At 44.7% G+C, this 18,347-nt stretch overlaps 1 protein-coding gene across 9 annotated transcripts in view; it reads right to left on the bottom strand.

Moving 5' to 3' along the window:
• LOC146206484 (uncharacterized) overlaps nt 1-18,347 on the bottom strand; it is a 252,153-nt gene that overhangs the window by 50,616 nt on the left and 183,190 nt on the right. Inside the window, exon 1 of one of the 9 annotated variants that reach the window (XM_084591200.1) lies at nt 17,224-17,608. The exons of the other annotated variants lie outside the window; for them this stretch is intronic. Coding sequence (XP_084447326.1) covers nt 17,224-17,602 — 379 coding nt within the window. The 5' untranslated portion in view covers nt 17,603-17,608. Of the gene's footprint in view, nt 1-17,223; nt 17,609-18,347 lie in introns of those variants that run through there. 9 annotated transcript variants of the gene reach the window in all.

The raw sequence follows: 18,347 nt of genomic DNA, 5'->3' as shown, positions 1-18,347 counted from the left end.
TATTAAGGTTGTTTCAGTAGTCTGCAGTTGTATTGTGATGTCCTGTAGAACGGAGATTACTGTAGCTTGGCCGGTAGTTAGTTTCTGGAGCTCGAAAAGTACGCTGTCGGTATGGTCGGGGCTGGGGTTAGTTTCAACATCCCCGACAATAGCAAGAGAAGACTGATAACATGCAAACATTCGGCAACAATACCACAGCAGCACTGAGGGCTTGGCAGCTGCATTGAGAAGTAGTTACAGGTTTTTTTAGCAAATAAGGAAAACTTATTACTAACCTGCATTGTGAAAAGCAGAGGATTGGTAGACTGCGCTGCCGCACAGCTATCGAGCCCACCATTGCTGATGTGACATTGCTGATGTGTACATTTGCAGACAACTTCACTAGAGCGCTATACCTTAGCTGCATGAAGATTGCACAGCACATATGGCAACACACTTGTCAATCTAATAACCTGCCCTTGGATTTGAGCATATAGACTTTTCTTCCATGACACCAGTGTTTGACCTAATCATCTTAACCAGCATCAGAAGCCTGACTATACCCACTGTAGGACAAAGGCCTTTCCAATATTCCTCCAATTAACCCTGTAAAGGGACAAAACACCAGCCAAATATATATCATCAAATTATGGTGGAAATGGGAAGGTTTTCCCTTACATAGTACATATAATATGGTGAGGCAACCATAAAAGAGAATAAAATAATTGCCTCTGATCGAACACTACAATATCAAAGAAACGAGCCTTTAAAATTTTAATTTCATGTTGAAAATCACATAGAAACAGAGACGACCTCTTGCCGACAAACGCTGTTACCATCACTTCTGTACCCTAGCTTAGTACATGTGCATGTACAGAGTGTAAAAAAAGAAGAAAAAAAAAATGTTTTGAAAATTAGAATCTACAGCATTTCTAAAAAAAACTATGAATCGAACACTTTAGACAGGAATCCTTCCATTGCACCAAAAACAGCAAACTCCCAAGGAACACACCAAATGCCCAATTACACTTTTAGGTGGACAATTTTTTTGTGCAATTCTGACTCTGGAAATATAACAGATCATTGGTTTCTGGTTAAAATTTGCTGAAAATGTATGAAGAAAAACTACCAGTGAGGGCAGCTTTCCCTTAATGCACACCATAGTAATGGGTCCCAATGTACTGATATTTGAAGTATTCATTTGATGCAACAAACCGTGACAGACTGAAACGCGTATAAAGGTTACTGCGTCATAGCACAAGCAAATTTTCATCATTAGTAGTCAAATGCTGCATGAAGGATCTCAAAGCAGTGCTGCATGATATGCTCAAGTTGGCACCACACTGGTGCTATAGTTAGTCATCTGTATTTCCGCAAAGTCAGAGTCAAAGTAGAACTGCTCCAAAAGCACCATTTCCTCGGAACATAGCCACCTCAGGCATTCTTCATATGTACAGCCATTATAAAATGCCTGCTGCCAGGCTCAAAAAGATACCCGAAAGGCACAAAACACAAGGTTAGATGATCTATCAGGTGTCAAGGGTTATGATACTTATATTTGATTTAAAACATTGGCTTTCTTCAGAAATGCGCAAAACAATAGAAAAATTGAAGAGTGCTTGTTCTCCCAAAAGCATCTAGATCAGATTATTCTACCCATCTAACTGCCCCCTGCTTTTGCCTTAAGTCTTATTATCGTTCCTTCACATTACATGCCCTGCCGATGCCCATTTCTTCCCAATTTCAACTGTCACTAACACGTGTTTGTTTTCCAACCTCTTTGCACCCTTCCCATCTTTTGAGTTACAGCTGACCACTTTCTGTTCCATAGCCATCTGCACTGTCCTCAATTTAAGCTGAACCCTTTTCGTTAACCTCTCAAGTTTCTGCCCCATAGGTGACTACCATTAAGATACAACCGTTACAGGAATACGGATGAACTACCATTCATGGTCTGACAGTAATTGAAAATGACCTCCATCCAAATCTTATTTCTTTGGTTATTTCACTTTCAGGGGATCAGATCTGTGGTCAACACCTGTCCTAAGTACACATATTCCCTTACAACTACCAGTGACTCACTACCTATTGCAAACTGCCTGTTCCTCTCCGATGCTTTTAAACATTACTTCAGCCTTCTGCTTATCAATTTTAAAGTCACCATTCTGCTTTGCTTATCAAATTCAATCATCATTTGTAATTCATCACCTAAGCTACTCTACAAGGTAATGCCATAATTGTTTTCAATTTAGGACTCTGAATAGGTCCTGTAAGCAAGTCAACAGCACTGAAAAGTTTAAGTCAACAGCAACGGAAAGTTTGTCTTCTTATCCAACATATACTCTAATGAGGATTTTATTACTTTCTATATGGACGACTATGGCTGCTATGCAGCCACCAGATATCTTCAAATATTGCCAGTGGCCTCACATATTGCTCACATACATCATGATACAGACACCTTATTCTTACGCTTACCGATTTGCTTTAATAGCTCTGCAAATTTTATCCTACCTACTGGATCCAAAGCTTTCATGCTTTGGCATTTCTTCAGCACATCTTTCCATCTCCTTAGCTAATCGCAATGCCCCGTGCAACTATCCTGTAGCCTGCTTCTGCCACGCACTCCGTAATGATCCGGCAAGTTAAAAGTTTTTTGCTCCTATACCCTAAGGCCACCTTTCTTCATTTAAGCAGTTTGTTCTGCAGCAAGATCTTTATTTCCTCTACTTTACCTCTCACCACTAAATTATTGATGGCCTTTCTCGCCAGTTCCTTACTCGACAAAGCTTCAAAAAAAAAATAGCAATCCAAACATCTCAGAAGAAATGCAAGAAATGCTGTTGATCAGGCAGAAAGGAACTTGTTAGGTAGTTCAAAGAATCGCATGTAGCGTGCACACCCCAGTCGTACAATCTATTATTGATGCGAGCACACGACAGCACGGCCATCCAAAAGCAACAATGACAATGGTGCAGAAGCAGGACTATGGGAGTTCTTTGGAATGCCCGCAGTCACAAGACACAGCTAACTGCCCTCCAGCAACCTGCCACTAGAGATGCATGCAATTTCAGAAGATGCCGGAAAACACCACCTCTAGTTTGAAAGCCACCCACAGGCTGATAGTAGGTAACCGGCCCTACCGCTGCACCTATTAAAAGCTATGGCCATCACTGCTGCGGCATCTCCGATAGGTAAAGGCCGAACCACATGGCAACGTTTCTTCGGCACCGTGTCAGAGTCTCTGCTACCGGCGTCTCCGAAGGCGCAATTCTGGCCCTTGAAGTGAGGCGACACTGAGACGCGGGTATCTGGCAGTGCCAGATCTCAGCGTTGACGCCAGGAAAATGTTCGCAGGTGGGGATCAATAAAAAGCCATGCATGGGCAACTGCAGCACCCACCGCCACAGGCGCAACTCGTTTCCGCGGGGGCAAGAGCTCCTCTTTTGGCCTCTTGTCCCCTTGCCTCCACCCCCCTCCCCAGTAAGTTCCCGTCATCGCTGAATAGGAAGAATTTAGCTACGCACGGGGGACAATTGTTCGAACCTCCAGGCTTCCCCCATGATTTGGCTTGCAGACGGTAGATCGTACGCAGTCGTGTTTGGTCACCCTCTCCGGCGTTGACGAGATGCCCAAGAAACGCTGCCATGTGGTCGGGCCTTAAAAAATGAAGGACTCAAAAGGAAAAGGTCCCACGTTTGCCATAGCAGGCAGGAGCATTTCTGATGCTAGGCGGTGGACTACACCTAAAAAAGAAGGGACAGAAATCCTAGGCACCTGAAAAACAAGGATGTCTGCGCCTTACGAAGAGGACTGACAACCCAACTGGTGCAAGCAAGTGCATGTCTGCACCCCTTAGAGGTAAGATTGCCAAAACTTGGAGCAAACAACTGCGTGAAGACTCTGAAGGCACTGATGATGATACAATATGCAGAGTCCCCTCATGGCATACTGTATGCTGTCCTGCTAGGATGTACCATGATATCAGTCTTTTTGCTTTCCTCAAAGTGTGGTTGTCTTTTTGCTATTTTTAAACAAATGAATAGTTCAGCATTATTCCACAGGAGAACGCAAAGCGGGGTTCTCTAGTACAAGGCTGTTTGCCGATGTGTGCCTTGAGCTGTTGTCCAGCGAGTACCAGCTGAGCGACTATGACATCGACGACTCCATCTAACGACATCCCCATTGTGAAATCACCCCACCAACCTGGTCAGGGTTATGAGTTGAGACGCCTGAGACAGTGTATCAACAACATAGAAAAGGCATTTGGTGTCCCACCATACCACACCACATCATCAGGCTTTTCCACAAAGTCAACTAAACAAGAAAATGAAAAGCAGGAGATCATTAATTTGAACCATATACCAGCAAAAATAATACATGTTTGAAAGCTGCTATAATGTGCAGGGCCTCCATGGTCATTTAAAGAACATCATAGGATAGAAGGAAGTGCAATAACTACTACTTGCTGCTAGTTACAATACTTACCAGGTACCAAGAGTCTTTCGGTTCAAACGAGTGCCAGGCACAGCTCCCGGGCCACACCATGTACTACAGCAGGTTGTTGCCCAAGCTCATGTCTGGCATATTACCAACCCATATTACCAACCAATTATAGTAAATAAAACCTTTCACTTGATCAGATCCCATTATACGCAAGGAACATTTCCATGCACGCAGCGGGCAGCAGGCAAGTGAAAACGTTGAACTAATGCCACCTTGCAAACACACACAAGGTTGAATTTCATGATGAAGCTTTTCATCCATGATTAACACTAACTGCCAATGTGAAGTATGAAGAAGTGGTCACTTGGCCCCACGCGACGCTATAGCCTTGAAACAGAGTCTGATCCACCAACCGAAACACAGATGACAAATACATACAACAAAAGCTATGCTCGTAGTACGCTTCTGCACTTTTTTTTTATTCACACGCTGACATACATTGCTGCGACCAGATCGGACAAAGCAAGCAGGAGTTGGGGGTAAGCGATGCACACAATTAGATTCAATTATGCCCAATGAAAGAAACAAACATTAGCATAGCACACGTGAACTTCTGAAGAAGCATTAATGGCTGGCAAGTTTGGTTTATAGGGTTGAATGTCCCAAAGCTTCTCACAAACAAACAAAACAAAGTATGGTTGTAGCCTTCACTATGACCGTTGTGTACAGTTTTAGGAAGTTGCAGTGGGCAAAAGAAAACAAGCGAATAAGAGATAGCGACGTCATTTTCAGACTCCAAACTTGATACAGGAAGAGCCGGAGAAAACCAGAAATCTAGGGCACTCTTTTATAGCAAACAAGAAAGAAAATGCAACCTTCAAAAAAAAAAAAAAAGCCTGTGTTAAAGCATTACAGTACCATTCAACATTAACGTTAATTTTATTTTCATTACCATTTTTATTCTCGATACATTAAATTATGATGCAGACGAGGCGCGATCAGGTGTCTCAGCCTTGGCTGCTTTGACTGCTTTGTATGAAACTGAGTATAGGCCTCAACAACACAATTGATGAAATGACCGGGGCAAGCCTCCATTCCTGAATACGTGGATTGCCACCTCCTCCACCGACAGATGCGTCTTTCATGAATAGGAACCATGACTTCCATGTGGAATGGCGGCAAGCAAGATGCCAACAGCTGTACCACCGCACGCCATATATACGGGTGCATGGGCAATCCCAATCCAGCCTGGCGGCACTTCGTCAACTAAGACCAAGACTGTCCTTGCTGGGAAACACAACTCGCACCCATCCCTTTTCTGATCTTCAATAGGTTTTCCTTTATTCATTACATCTATATTTCCATAGTTTGGCTTTTTTTTTTCTTACCCATCCTAGAAAGTTTTACCTGTCCTGAATTGCTTGGAGTGAATTGTTGAATTGCTTACTTGAATGAAACCCCAACAGCTTCCCCATATTACTTGTTCATTTTGATGGCCAATCTTTCTCCACTGTTTGCAAGATAGGTACCTACCCATTTCCTTTCTACAATGACTTTCCACATGTACAGTCTTTGCCAAAAGTAACCAGGCTGCGTGTTCAGCTTCTCAGTCGGGTAGTGGAGAGTTCATAGCACTTCTCAAACTGTAACTCTGTGCAAAGTAAAGGCAAGCTCCTGTCCTCACTTATGTTGGGATCCCCTTAGGATCAATGTTAGCTTTAGAATACAAGCAAGAAACAAAACATGCAGCCTGGTTACTTTTAGCAAAGACTGTACAACCTCTACCCCAAAAATTGTTCCTTTCTGACCATTTCCACTTTCTCATGTGAAAGCCTTGGCGGTCGCACACTAAATGTTTACCAAAGCAGTTTCCCAATTTCACAGTGTGCTCATATTGTCCCTTGGTGTAGAGTAACCATGTACATCCTAGAACAATGTGTGAAACATGAAATCTCTTTCCAAAGACCGAGTATTTGTAAACCGCTGTGAAAGATGGGGGTGCAAGTTGAGAGCGCGACGGCCAAGAAACGCATACAAGGAAAACTTGACAAAATACTGTTTCCGGTTTAGGAAAGTATCAATAAAGGTGGCAGGTAGTTAGCAAGCGATCTGAAGAAAAATGACAACATATGCTACATCATCTAAACTGCCCCCCCAAATGTGTGTTGGGAAGCCAGACATGCCACTGAAAGGGCCATTATCTGCTTTGTGGTTATTCAAGACAGTATTAGTAAGCAAACAGTGCAAGTGGCAATACAGTTGACATCACCCTTGTGTAGAGCGCTCGAGCAAGAAATATCGGGCTACAAAAGCCGAAAATAGGCTCCAGCTCCAGACTTCTGGGCTAGGTGCTGGTGTCTACCTTGGCTGCGGCTACCTGTGGCACCATTTTCACTCGAGTGCAGCCGCAAGAACCTACCAGCTGCGGCGGTATCTGGCCTTATTTACAGAGACGTGTGTCGCCCGAGCGCTCTACACAAGGGTGATGACTGTACATTAGGCTACACTGCAACTTTACGCGATTCCAAGAAAAACCAAGTAGATAGCAAGCCTTTTGGCGGTATGACTGGCTTGACAACACACTTATAGAGGCACTTTCTTAATGTGCAGTCTTTGGGATGCCGCACCATTCTTGTCACACATTTCTTCAATGTGCACTAACCAATGTTAAGTTAATGACTGGATGCCTCCCCGCTCGTGCTCTGAAACAAAATTACAGCAAGTTGTGCTTACATGCATTTCTATGGGTAGGGCTCTTGACTCGTACCTTCATACGTTTCCCAGTCTCCGGTGTTAAAAATGACGTTTAATACTTTTGCCACCTGTTTTAGGATGTTTATGGTTGCTCTGCACTAAAGGGCAACATCAGGGGTACCCTGTGAAATCAGAAAACTGCTTTGAAAACATTCGCTTCCATGCAGGCACTGCACCTACCTTTCACCCAACAACTGCCAACGGCATCCCCTTTGTAAACATATTTTTGGTATACACAAAGGGTGATGGGCATTGCCGTATCAGGCGCTGAGCTGCTCTCATAGCACGAGTGCCCATCTTAACAGCCTAAACTGGTTTCTCTGAGAGATGTGAAAAAGTCTACACTAGGGCCATTTTTTTTAAACCTACATGAGCATAGCAAAACTCCGAACCTCCACTGGTTTGCTGCACTAGTTGATGCGGTGTAGGTTAAAAAAAATTGCCCCACTGTTCACTCCATGTTTTTATTTAATGCAGATAAAAACACCTCCTCCTCGTGCACCTTTACGATTGTTTTGGTATATGATTAAAATCCAGCACGTCTAGACTCACTATCTGCAACGTCGTGTGTGAGCCACGTTTCATTAGTATGTTGCGATTAGTATGTTGCTGCCATAAGACGCGAGAATGCTTCACAAGGCTTCGTGCCTAGGAAGAAAGCTGCGCGCATTTGCGTGGATTATCAAGAATGAAAGGTTGTTTCGAGTGTTTGTTCTTGACTGATTGCGTGCTTTCGGACGGCAAAACAATTTCTATAAGACTTCTTTAAAGGCCCACTCCACTGTCCACCCTCCGGTCGAAAATATTTTCTTCCCCGGTGACTGTGAGACTTCGCCCCCAGAACGCAAGACGCAAAATGTTTCTGAAAAGAGTAGCTAATACTGCAGTTCCAGCCACCCCAATCACCCGATTCTGTCCTGTTTCTCTCCTTCCGTTCCCTCGCAAAGGTTTTTCACTCTCCTACCACGTCGTCTAGCCTCCGCAAGACAAATTCCCCTTCCTCCTCTGTGTTTGGCGGGAGGTAGGGCGTGGCACTCCGCCTGCACGAAAAAAAAAAAAACGGGCGAGGGAGCGCACGCCTCTGGATTCAATCGGGCCGTGGCAAGGGAAAAGTGCGCAGCGAGCGGTAGACACCCATCCTTCACCCTCCGACAGCGAGACGGACCAATGGACGTCGTTTGCGGGAAGTACGTCATTACTGTGGCTTGACAGGCCAGCGCAGGAAACGGGGAAGCTGGCTTTCCGAAGGAGAGCATAAGAGAGCTTTGATTTGCATTTTCGTTGCTTTGCGGCGCGAGTCACTGTAGCATCTTGCACAGACTATCTCCGGTACCTGATCGAAACACTCGTCTAAAAGGTCCTTCCCTGGACAGTGGCCCTTTCTTTAACAGCTTGAGATTGTTCATCAAAAATGTGGCGCTTTGGTCCCATGTGCAATATTTTGTATTGTAGAGAAAAAAGGTATGTTTTTCGTGAATTGCGTACATTTCGAACAGGTAGAGAGAAATTTTCGCCTGTACTAAAATCAGCAATTTTGAGCATTGGGCCTTTTTACAGAATTATTCTCTTGGTTTTGATAGAAGCCAGTTTCACTTATACTGACTGACCTTTGGCAGTCCAATTCCAAGCTCAGATTTTGAAGGCAGTCAAATATAATAATGTTTTCGAATTGTTTGTACATTTCGGATGTAGTCAAATCTCAATTAACGAATCACAGGGGACCGCCAAAATCATTATTTTTAAATGTCGTAATGAAAAACTTGCAGTTTTGGCTAGATATAAAAATGACGTACCACGGCAGTAGACACGTATGCAGACAAGCAAAAGTTCAAATGAAAATGTTGCACGAATATAGTGATGATGATAGCTTTACCCCGTGGCACACATGTAGAAATGGGGGTTTCTGTTTCACGCGAGAATTCTGGCACTGATAATTTTAGGCAAATTCACTAAATAACATACGTTATTCTGAAAAGTGCCATATTGAATTTGTATTTCTGAAATATTTTTACATTAAAAATCAGTTGGGGATCTTCAACAAGTTCGTTATTTAGAAAAATTCATTAATGTGGTGTTCGCAGTTACGAGATTTGACTATATTTGGATCGGGGAGGCCATAAAGTATAAGGTTATTCCTTCTTGACTGGTGCTCGAGGTCATCTAGATGGGAGTCAAAACTGAAATGAAAGCTGGCAGGTGCTGTCTGTAGCTTTGAACTGAAGGCTTTCAAGTTCTGTTTGGATGTTGGCAAGGCATTGGCATTTGATTTCCAGGTCTGCAATATGGTCACTTAGGGCTGATAATGTTTCATCAGTTGATACTAGTTGGTTTTTGAGACCTTGTACTTCAATAATGAGTTAAATTGACCGGCAGTTAACTTCTGTAGTTCCAATAAAATAGTGTCAGTATCTGATGGTTTCGGTTTCTTTTGCACATCGCCACAAAGTAGTAATAATGCGTAGATGGCATTTACACATTCGAGTAGCAAGACAAAAGCAAATTGAGGGCTCAGCAGCTGCACCGGACCAGGCAAATATTGCATTTTTTTTAGAAAACTGGATACTTGTTACTAACCTGCATTACGAAGGTAAGCTTGTGAGTGATGTATGCAGTGGCACAGAGCCCACCTCATTTTTATTATGTTCATGTTTGGCCAGTTTGTAGTTGAAGACAAATTCCTCCTGGTCCGGGAGCAATTTGTCTTCAACTATGAAGGTTTTGTGAAAGATGTGCAGCTTTCTTATGCGCGTACGGCTGACCTTGAACTGATGCTAATTACAGACTACTAACTCATTTCAATCACCTTCAGGGCAATATTTTGAACAGCATAAAATTACTGCCTAAAATGTTAACATACACAAAATAAGAATGGGTACCCTTGAGATGACATCCTGTTTTTACCATAAAAGCAGAGATAGAAGACTGGCCCAGTATGCCCCAGCACATTGTTCAGCCTAATCTGCACAACTGAAATTTCAAACCTAGTCACCGAAAAAAAATTTAAAAAACAGCTGGGACACGGGGCCTGAAAAGAACATATTGCGCAATAACTGTCATATTGTGCTGCTCTAATGATCGAATTAGGGCATTGCAGGTTTCTACAGACCCATAGAAAAAAAAAAAAAGGGGGGGGGGGGGGGAATATCCAATGACTTTCAAAGCCATATTGCAGTATATACTATTGATAAGTGTGACGAATTTATGGGTTGTTCACTTGTGCTATTCCCGCAGGTATTCCTGCATCGAACCCGCTGCAGCTCTTTTCATACAGAAGTGAGAAAAAGCCTATTTTCAACTGCTGTTCTTTGCACTGCGCAAGTGTCCTCAGTGTCAACTTGCCCAAGCCTATATTCAACTGCTGTTCTTTGCACTTTGAAAGTGTCTTCAGTGTCAACTTGCCCAAACGACCCCATAAAGCATTTGTCCTTCAGCCTGCCTACCAGTCGATTAGGATTTATAACATCAGGTGCCACATAGGTCCTCTTAGTGTTGACAATCCAACAACTCTGAAATCTACCTTCTGGGCATACACACAGTGGGTTTGTTGAATCTACATGCTAAGAGATACCCAGACACCTTTCAGTGCACTCTTTCAGTTAAGTTAAACATGGTCTGGCTTACACAGCGTAATATCCCAAAGCGACAAAACATATCTCGCCTCGAGAACTCAAATACCCTCAAAAACTTCTACGACACCTTTTTCCAATTTTCGCACCTTGCATGCTCCCGGCTTTTCCAACTATGGTATGTCGCTGAAAAGTTGGTGAAATTTTAGAACATACCAATTTATTTTACAGAAAAAAAAAAAGGCAGCCACAAAACTCCACAGCAAGCATATTATTGATGCCACTATGTACTGAAAAATGGACAACTTCTCGTACAGCTAATTCAAACGAGTGAAATTTCCTACAAGGATGTGTAACACTACTGCAACAAATAAATCTAGCTTTCAACCTTTTGAGATTGGACCTGCAGGCTGACACTGCCTGCATCGCTGTGAAAGTATTGGTGATGGCCGCAATGTCACAAAAGCTTTTTATCACAGTATTGTAGAATGCAGTTTCGTCCAGCATAAGCCTTGACCTAGCATGAATTCCGAATAATAGAAGGTAAACCACCCATCACCTCTTGGAATTACTCATTTGTTGCAGCATGCATACACCCAAAACAGGAAATGCCAAATATCAAGCCCACGACGACATAGACCGACTTCAGTTTGTCCTCAGTATCCTTTAAAATTTTTGATTTAGGATTACGCTATTGTATGCAATCAACAGCACTGAACCGAAATGGTTATTCGGACGTGACAAATAATCACGCTAAAAGCTGAGCTGCATCAAAAGCTGCAAAACCCAAAAAGGTTGCAGCTGCATCTCTTAAACCATTTTTTTTTTTCTATTTCTGTCCTCATCACCTCATGAGGGCTGAGACCTAAGCCTCGCAACCCTTAAGTGCAAACAGTTCTTTCAACTAAACCACAATGCTGTATGCACTTAACTTTCGCACAAAAATTTAGTGATTACATTTGTTCAATGTCCCGTTTGCCAACACTAACACCTGCTGCAACGGCCCCTAGAAGAGGGCAATTTTCCAATGGAAGCAACTGTGGCAACAAGATGCTCGGTTACCATAAAAATGGCAGACCTACCTTAGTATATCAGAACATGGCAATTTGATCCATTTTGTAGTAGACAAACAAAAGATGCCACCGAAATGTGGCAACAAGACCTACAACCCATTCTGTTTGACTTGGGTGTATGAAAACAAAACCACATCCAGTAGTAGGAAAGGCTCCGGAGCACTCTGCAGGAATCATGAAGAGCTCTAAGTCCTAGTTTCACTGTTCTGCTCCACAACAACCCCCACGAGACTACCCTACAGGCAAAGTACCATCAATTTCACCAGACTGTGCAACAGATTGACCATTATGCGAGTGCAGAAAACCTGACTACATTGCAGCTGACAAGCTAATCACACTTACTCCCATATTCACAAATGTGCCTAGATGCAATGGATGAGCGGAGAGAACAGCTGATTTTGCCCGAGGGCCAATTCTAATTTATGAATACCAACAACGCCTCCTGGAGAAATTCTCCACGTGAAGCAGTGCAAATGGCGCATGGGGACAAGATTAAGGCTAGAATAGCCGTAATCTGAAGCAAAATTTTAAACAACCTTTGCAAGCAACGTCGACTCAATGTTCACAGTCTAGTCCATAGCCAAGTAAAACATTTTGTGGGCTGCACAAACAAGGCAGCTGTGAAACATTGGCCGGAAATGTTTTCGTGTGTGGCAACAGTTGCTGCCGGTGATGCAGAGTTCACATAGAACATGATGTAGATGTTAAGAAAAATGTTATGAATACTTGTGTTTAGTCAGTTTTGTTGTGAAATCTGTTACGTTCGTACTTTCCTCTCTGAGAGCTCTTGGGCGAGCAGGAACGCATTGCAAAGGATGCACATGAACCAACGAATTCGACTGCCCAGCAGCAAATGGCTGGCAGGTTGTATTATGCACTGATGAGCGGAGTTCAGTTTTAGTTTGTTTCAAATGACCTCTGCTGTCATAAGGCATGCAAGCATTACATCCACATGTTGCCCAAAATGCAAAACCTTTTCCTTTTCTCAATATCACGAAGCATGGAAATTCAGAAGTGTAAGATCTGAAAGTTTTGCAAATGGGCTTTTGATAGCACTATGCCTTCAAACATACAGGCAGCCTAGCTGGCATCGGCAACCGCAAACACCCAAGGCAACCAGCCCCAGCTACTTTTCCTTGATTTGGCTTTGATTGGCTTCACAGCCGATGTTGATAGTGCAGCCGTTATTCCAAATGCAACTAGCTCCATCTATTTTTGCTTGATTTGGCTTTGACTGGCTTCATGGCCAATGGTGCTAGTGCAGCCATTAACAGTGATGCTGGCGATTACAATGCAGCTGCCGGTTCTCAAGGGCTGGTTTTGCAAAAGCCATTCTTGCGCAAGCAGAAGTAACTTATCAGGAAATATAAGGCTCATCAGTGCATAACACAACTTGGCAGCCATTTGCTGCTGGTTAAAGGGCAACAGTTTGGACCATGCTTTGAGTAAAACTGTTAGTGAAAAACTCCGAACCTGCCAAGAGAATTGGGAAGTTTGGAAGGTATGCACCCATGGAAAAAGGGTTCAACTTAAATTGAGGGAGCTATGGGACAAAAAATGATAAGCAACAAAAAGGAACTGCACAGAAGAGGAACTCACGGAAGAGATAAGAGTCACTGATTTCTAGTTTAAATCCAGAAATGATCATGGGCAAAATATCTAATGAGAAGGCAAGTTAACCGATTGTTGTTAAAAGTGACTGGGTCCTAAAAGAAGGCAAACCATAGCAGGGGGTAATAGAGAGCTGTAAGGATGAGGTTAGAAGGTTTGTAGGGATTCTGCAAGTGCAGCTGGCACAGGACTGGGTTAATTGGGGGAATACGGGAGAGACCTTTGCCTTGCAGTGGGTGTAGTCGGGTTGAGGATGAAATCGCAAAACAACAAAACAGCTGCGAATAAATATGGAATTTGAAGCACAGCTCAGTCATTTCAATGCTCCCAATTTCGTAATTATGAACTGTAGCAAGGCACATGGCAATTTCAGTTTTTTTTTTCTACATTGCAGACTAAGCACAGGTTCCCTATATAAGTCTAAAGTCTAAAATAAAGCCCATGATGTTTAAAATAGTCATGTGAATGCAATCTCCCATACCAAAATTCTAGCCCCCTCACTCCGAATTAAGGAGTTCGTATTGAAAGCCACTGGTCACATCAATGGTTTGGGATAAGTGCAGGCACATCCGATGAAGCCAATAACATATATTGATGCACACGATCCTACATGCATCAATGCTTCAAATTTACAAAGAAAGTTTGTATGAAATGCTCGCATCGAGACCATATTAAAGTGAAGGCCTTTCTAAGGCTTGTGGGGGGCTGCAGATATGATTGCAGCGAATGTTCGCACGAACTGAGGGTGAAGAAAAAAAAAATGTTTCCATTGGGAATCGAACCCACTCCCACCTAGCTGAGCACGAACCACAAGGTCACACACAGTAATGAGAAAGCTATCATAATTTCTTTCTAGCGTGAGAATAATTAATAATAGCGATGACAACAATGATGCTGTGAATGACAATGATGATAGTAGCAACAATAATGACGACAGTAGAGACTGTGATGGTAGCAGGGATGGCAATGACAATGCAGTTAGTGAAAGCAGCTCTGTAAAGCGGCTTTTGCCATTTCCGCTCCTAAGCAGACTTAAATGCAGCCCTGCAATTTTTCAAACTTGCATGGCAGAAGACGCCATGCAAGGGCCCATGTTAAATATTTCAGTCGCTCAATTTAGAACTTCGACTTATACTGCATCTCAAAACCTGGATGCTGCGTCTCGAGATCTCGGCTGCTGGGACAGTAATTTGGCACAGAACTGGCACATGTGAAGAAGAAAACACTAATCTGTAGCAGCATTTTACTTGTTCTACACTTGTCACATTAACATTAGGCAGAGATTTCGGGCTCCGAATTTCTAGTGAAATGCTCGGTACCATTGTGAGTGGCTGCACACTCCACACCCCCTTACAAATAGAGCAAATCTAGGAATGCTTTGTGCACAAACCCATAAATGATGCCTGAACATGTTTGAATAAAAAGCAATGAGAGAGTTCTCTGGGAGTAATACCGAAGAATAAAAAAATATATATTAGCACCCCATGCAAACCAGGGAGAAAAACATGCATATATGCATATGAAATGCACATATTTACAACCAAATATTCATCAATCATTCATTGGCTTTCAACTTTACTTGCCGCCGCACGTGCATTTGTTGCTTTTCTGCATGATCCCACGGATACCTTGATGCACTATATTTTACTTTTCCTGCCTTTTAAAATTTGTAGTGTTTGTGTTAACTGTGCCTGCATTCATCAAGATTGTATTTACCCCAACTGTAGCCCCTCCTTATGTAATGCCCTCGGGCCCTTAAGGATGAAATAAATGAAATGAAATATGTTCCAGACCTGTATATATTACTTTCAATGAGCTATTCTGACACTGTCACAGAGCGGGACACCATAATAGAGAGATCAAGACAATTTCGATCACCTGGGGCTATTAACGTGCACCGACATCGCACAGCACATGGACGCCTCCGCTAAAAAGCAAGAATTTGATCCCACATCATTGGTTTTAGCAGTCGAGCGTCATAACCAGAGCCACCGCGACGGGGACGGTGCAAAGGCATGCATGTTTTTGCTTACCAGTGGCTCAAAGCCATGCAAACTGACAGAGCATATTGAAAAGTTAATACAAGTCAGGTAGATAAGTAGCTGTAATATTGGAGAATTTCATGAACTATGAAATAACAATGCTCGAAAAAAAAAAAAAACTCTAGACACTCTTTTGAACACACTTATCTATTCAATCACATGGATCGTTATCAGTACAAAAAAAAAAAAAAACGCTACTTTGCGAAGCCACAAACTAATGCGGCCACCATGTAGCACACGATACCAACTCCCAGAGCACACACACTGTTCCGAATGCCAGTGGCGCAAGCACATGCACTACAACCCGCCAAGGAGTCCATTAATCGGTCAGAAGACGCCCGCAATGGGTTCCACGGCGTGCAAAGACCGAAGGCGGACAGAAGTACCATTGCATAACGTGGACTGTGGCATTCCTCCAGTGCACAAGGGAACTGTTAGTGCGCGACGTCAGGAAAGGCGACATATGTTCGCAAGGCTATGACCTCTAACGCATGCCGCTGTAGAAAAAAACGCGAACAATGGCCTAGAAGTACAGCAGGTCTGAAGAAACAAGCGCCGTCGGCCACGACCACTGCGAACGCGCGATCGCAACAAAAGAGGGCATCGTCACGGTCTGACTGTTGCTGCGCGCTGACGTCAGCGCGCGTTCCAGGAAATGAGCGCCTCGTAAACAATGCGTGAATGAGCACGCTGGCAACGGTGGTCGGATCATTCCGCAGCCGCGGATTCCTGTTCTCCGAAGAAACATGACTCGTTGACTTTCCAATGCGAGCAAACGCAGCGCGTTCTTCGCAAGGGAGACCTACAATGGTAGAGAGTGCCACTTTCACGCAGGTCGCCCAGGCGCCGCGAACTCGAAATATCACGTTACTTGCCAAGCCAACAACTCCATACACGTCCGAAGGACAACGTAGGGTAGGGCGCGACGATGACTTTCTCGCGCAACCAATGAAACGCCCCAAACATGGCAATGCCTATCTGCAAACACGCGACGATAACGCTGATAACGCTACGTAACGGCAACGAAGCGCAGTGACGAGAATGTTCCTTGGCTTGCAACTCGAAGGTCAACTGCCGCAGCTGGGTGGGACCTTTGAATTACGCCACATCTCGTTCACTGCGTCAACTCACACAAGTTGGTCAGAATCCAGAAAGCTTAATGAGAAAACGGTGTCACTAAATGCTCGTCACAACGGAAAACTGGGACGCTTCAGCGCGCTGTCCAAACACCGTCAAAATATCAGTCGACCTTTTCCACCCACCGACGTTCCAAGCACTCGAAAGCAAGCTCGTCAGGCTTCAATCGCCGAATAAGCACGACGGGAGGGTTCGTCGCTAATATGCCTCGGATATCTTAAGCTGGGAAGACTACTACTTGCACAACGCTCTAAGCAACATATGTGGTGCTCACAACGCGCATCAGGGAGGAGAGAAAAGGCAACGGGAAATCTCAAAATCTCGAGATGCGCGTGACAAGCGGCTTCTCGCTCATAACGCATGATGAGTGTCTGCGCACGTGACCGAGAGTCCGGCCAGGTGGCCCCGCAAGCAAGTCGGGAGAAATTCCAAGACAAGGGGAAGATGGACTGCAGAAATGTCTCGGCAAGACAACCGGTTTCCAGCGTCGGAAGACAGCGGCTCCGATGGGATGCACCCTGAACTAGGATCACTACACAGGGTAAGAAGCACTCGCGCACAGCCGCACACACGTCGTATTCGCAGCACTAGACCTGCACGTGCGCCAGCACTCACCTGCAGCTCGAGCGAAGTCGACGTATCCAAAAGGCAACCGATCTCGCCGCAAGCAGCGCGCGCGCGGCGGGACTCCAGCAGGAATGCGGCGAGCGGTGACGTCACAACCCGTCTGACGACTGGCGTAGCCGCCGCGCGGGGATCGGCGGCGCGAGGGCTTTCCGGCCACTGTCACTGCTCGCACCAAGGACGCACCGGGGGCACGCCAGGACGTCCGCGAGCGAAAACGCCCGGGCCTCAGACCCCTGGCAACAGGCCCAGTGCTGCGCTCCCCACTGCCCCGGCTGACCGTCGGTCGGCGAGACCCGATGGAGGCGCAACCGTATTTCCGCCTCATTTTCCTCGTTTCCCGCACAAGTGCCCTCTCCATTTGCCGCATTCCGCAGCAGTGATTTCCTGCCGCAGTAGTCGTGAGACACGCGCATTCACGGGATATGACGCAAGGACGCGGTGTTGCTGCGAACTGAGCGCTCAGGCGAAGTACCTACCTGCACGATGCTACAGAGCTCGGAACAGCCGTACAGACAGCCTCGGCAGCACGGGGCGAATACAGAGTGATACAGCACACCAAACGACGGCATGCGAAATAACGAGCAATGGTAGGCGGAAATACAAAACGTTCATTAAGGGCCGGCGGGAGATTGAACGGAGGACAAGTTACCACCCTGTGTACAAGCGAATTCTCCGCACGCATGGCGTGCCTGCGACTGCAAAGAGATGGAAAGTAATCAACAGGGTGAGAACATGGGCTTTGTGCGGGCTGTGCTCACGGTACACCTGCAGCCCTGACACGGCGCGCATTCACAATGCACCCAGGGGAAATGTGCTCCAAGTTGTTTCCCAGCGTAATGCCAGAAACAGGAACTCAATCCCACTCCGCACATGACATTCTTGACGGCAAATCATTTGTAACACGATTTTCTAACTTTCAATGTTTAGTTTAGATTGGCTTATGGTGTTTAACGTCTCAAAGCGAACCAGGCTATCGAAAACGCCGTAATGGAAGACTCCGGAAATATCCACCGACTGGGGGTTCTTAACATACACTAGCATCGCACAGCACACGAACTCCTTCCAGTTCACCTCCATATAAAAGCGGAATATGGGAGAGGTCTTCGCCCTGC

This window comes from Amblyomma maculatum, chromosome 1 (assembly GCF_055883805.1).
Source record: "Amblyomma maculatum isolate TAMU_Amacu chromosome 1, ASM5588380v1, whole genome shotgun sequence".
Classification (NCBI taxonomy): domain Eukaryota; kingdom Metazoa; phylum Arthropoda; class Arachnida; order Ixodida; family Ixodidae; genus Amblyomma; species Amblyomma maculatum.
The sequence above is the reverse complement of the archived record's forward strand: the minus strand, read 5'-3'. Positions and strand labels throughout refer to the sequence as shown.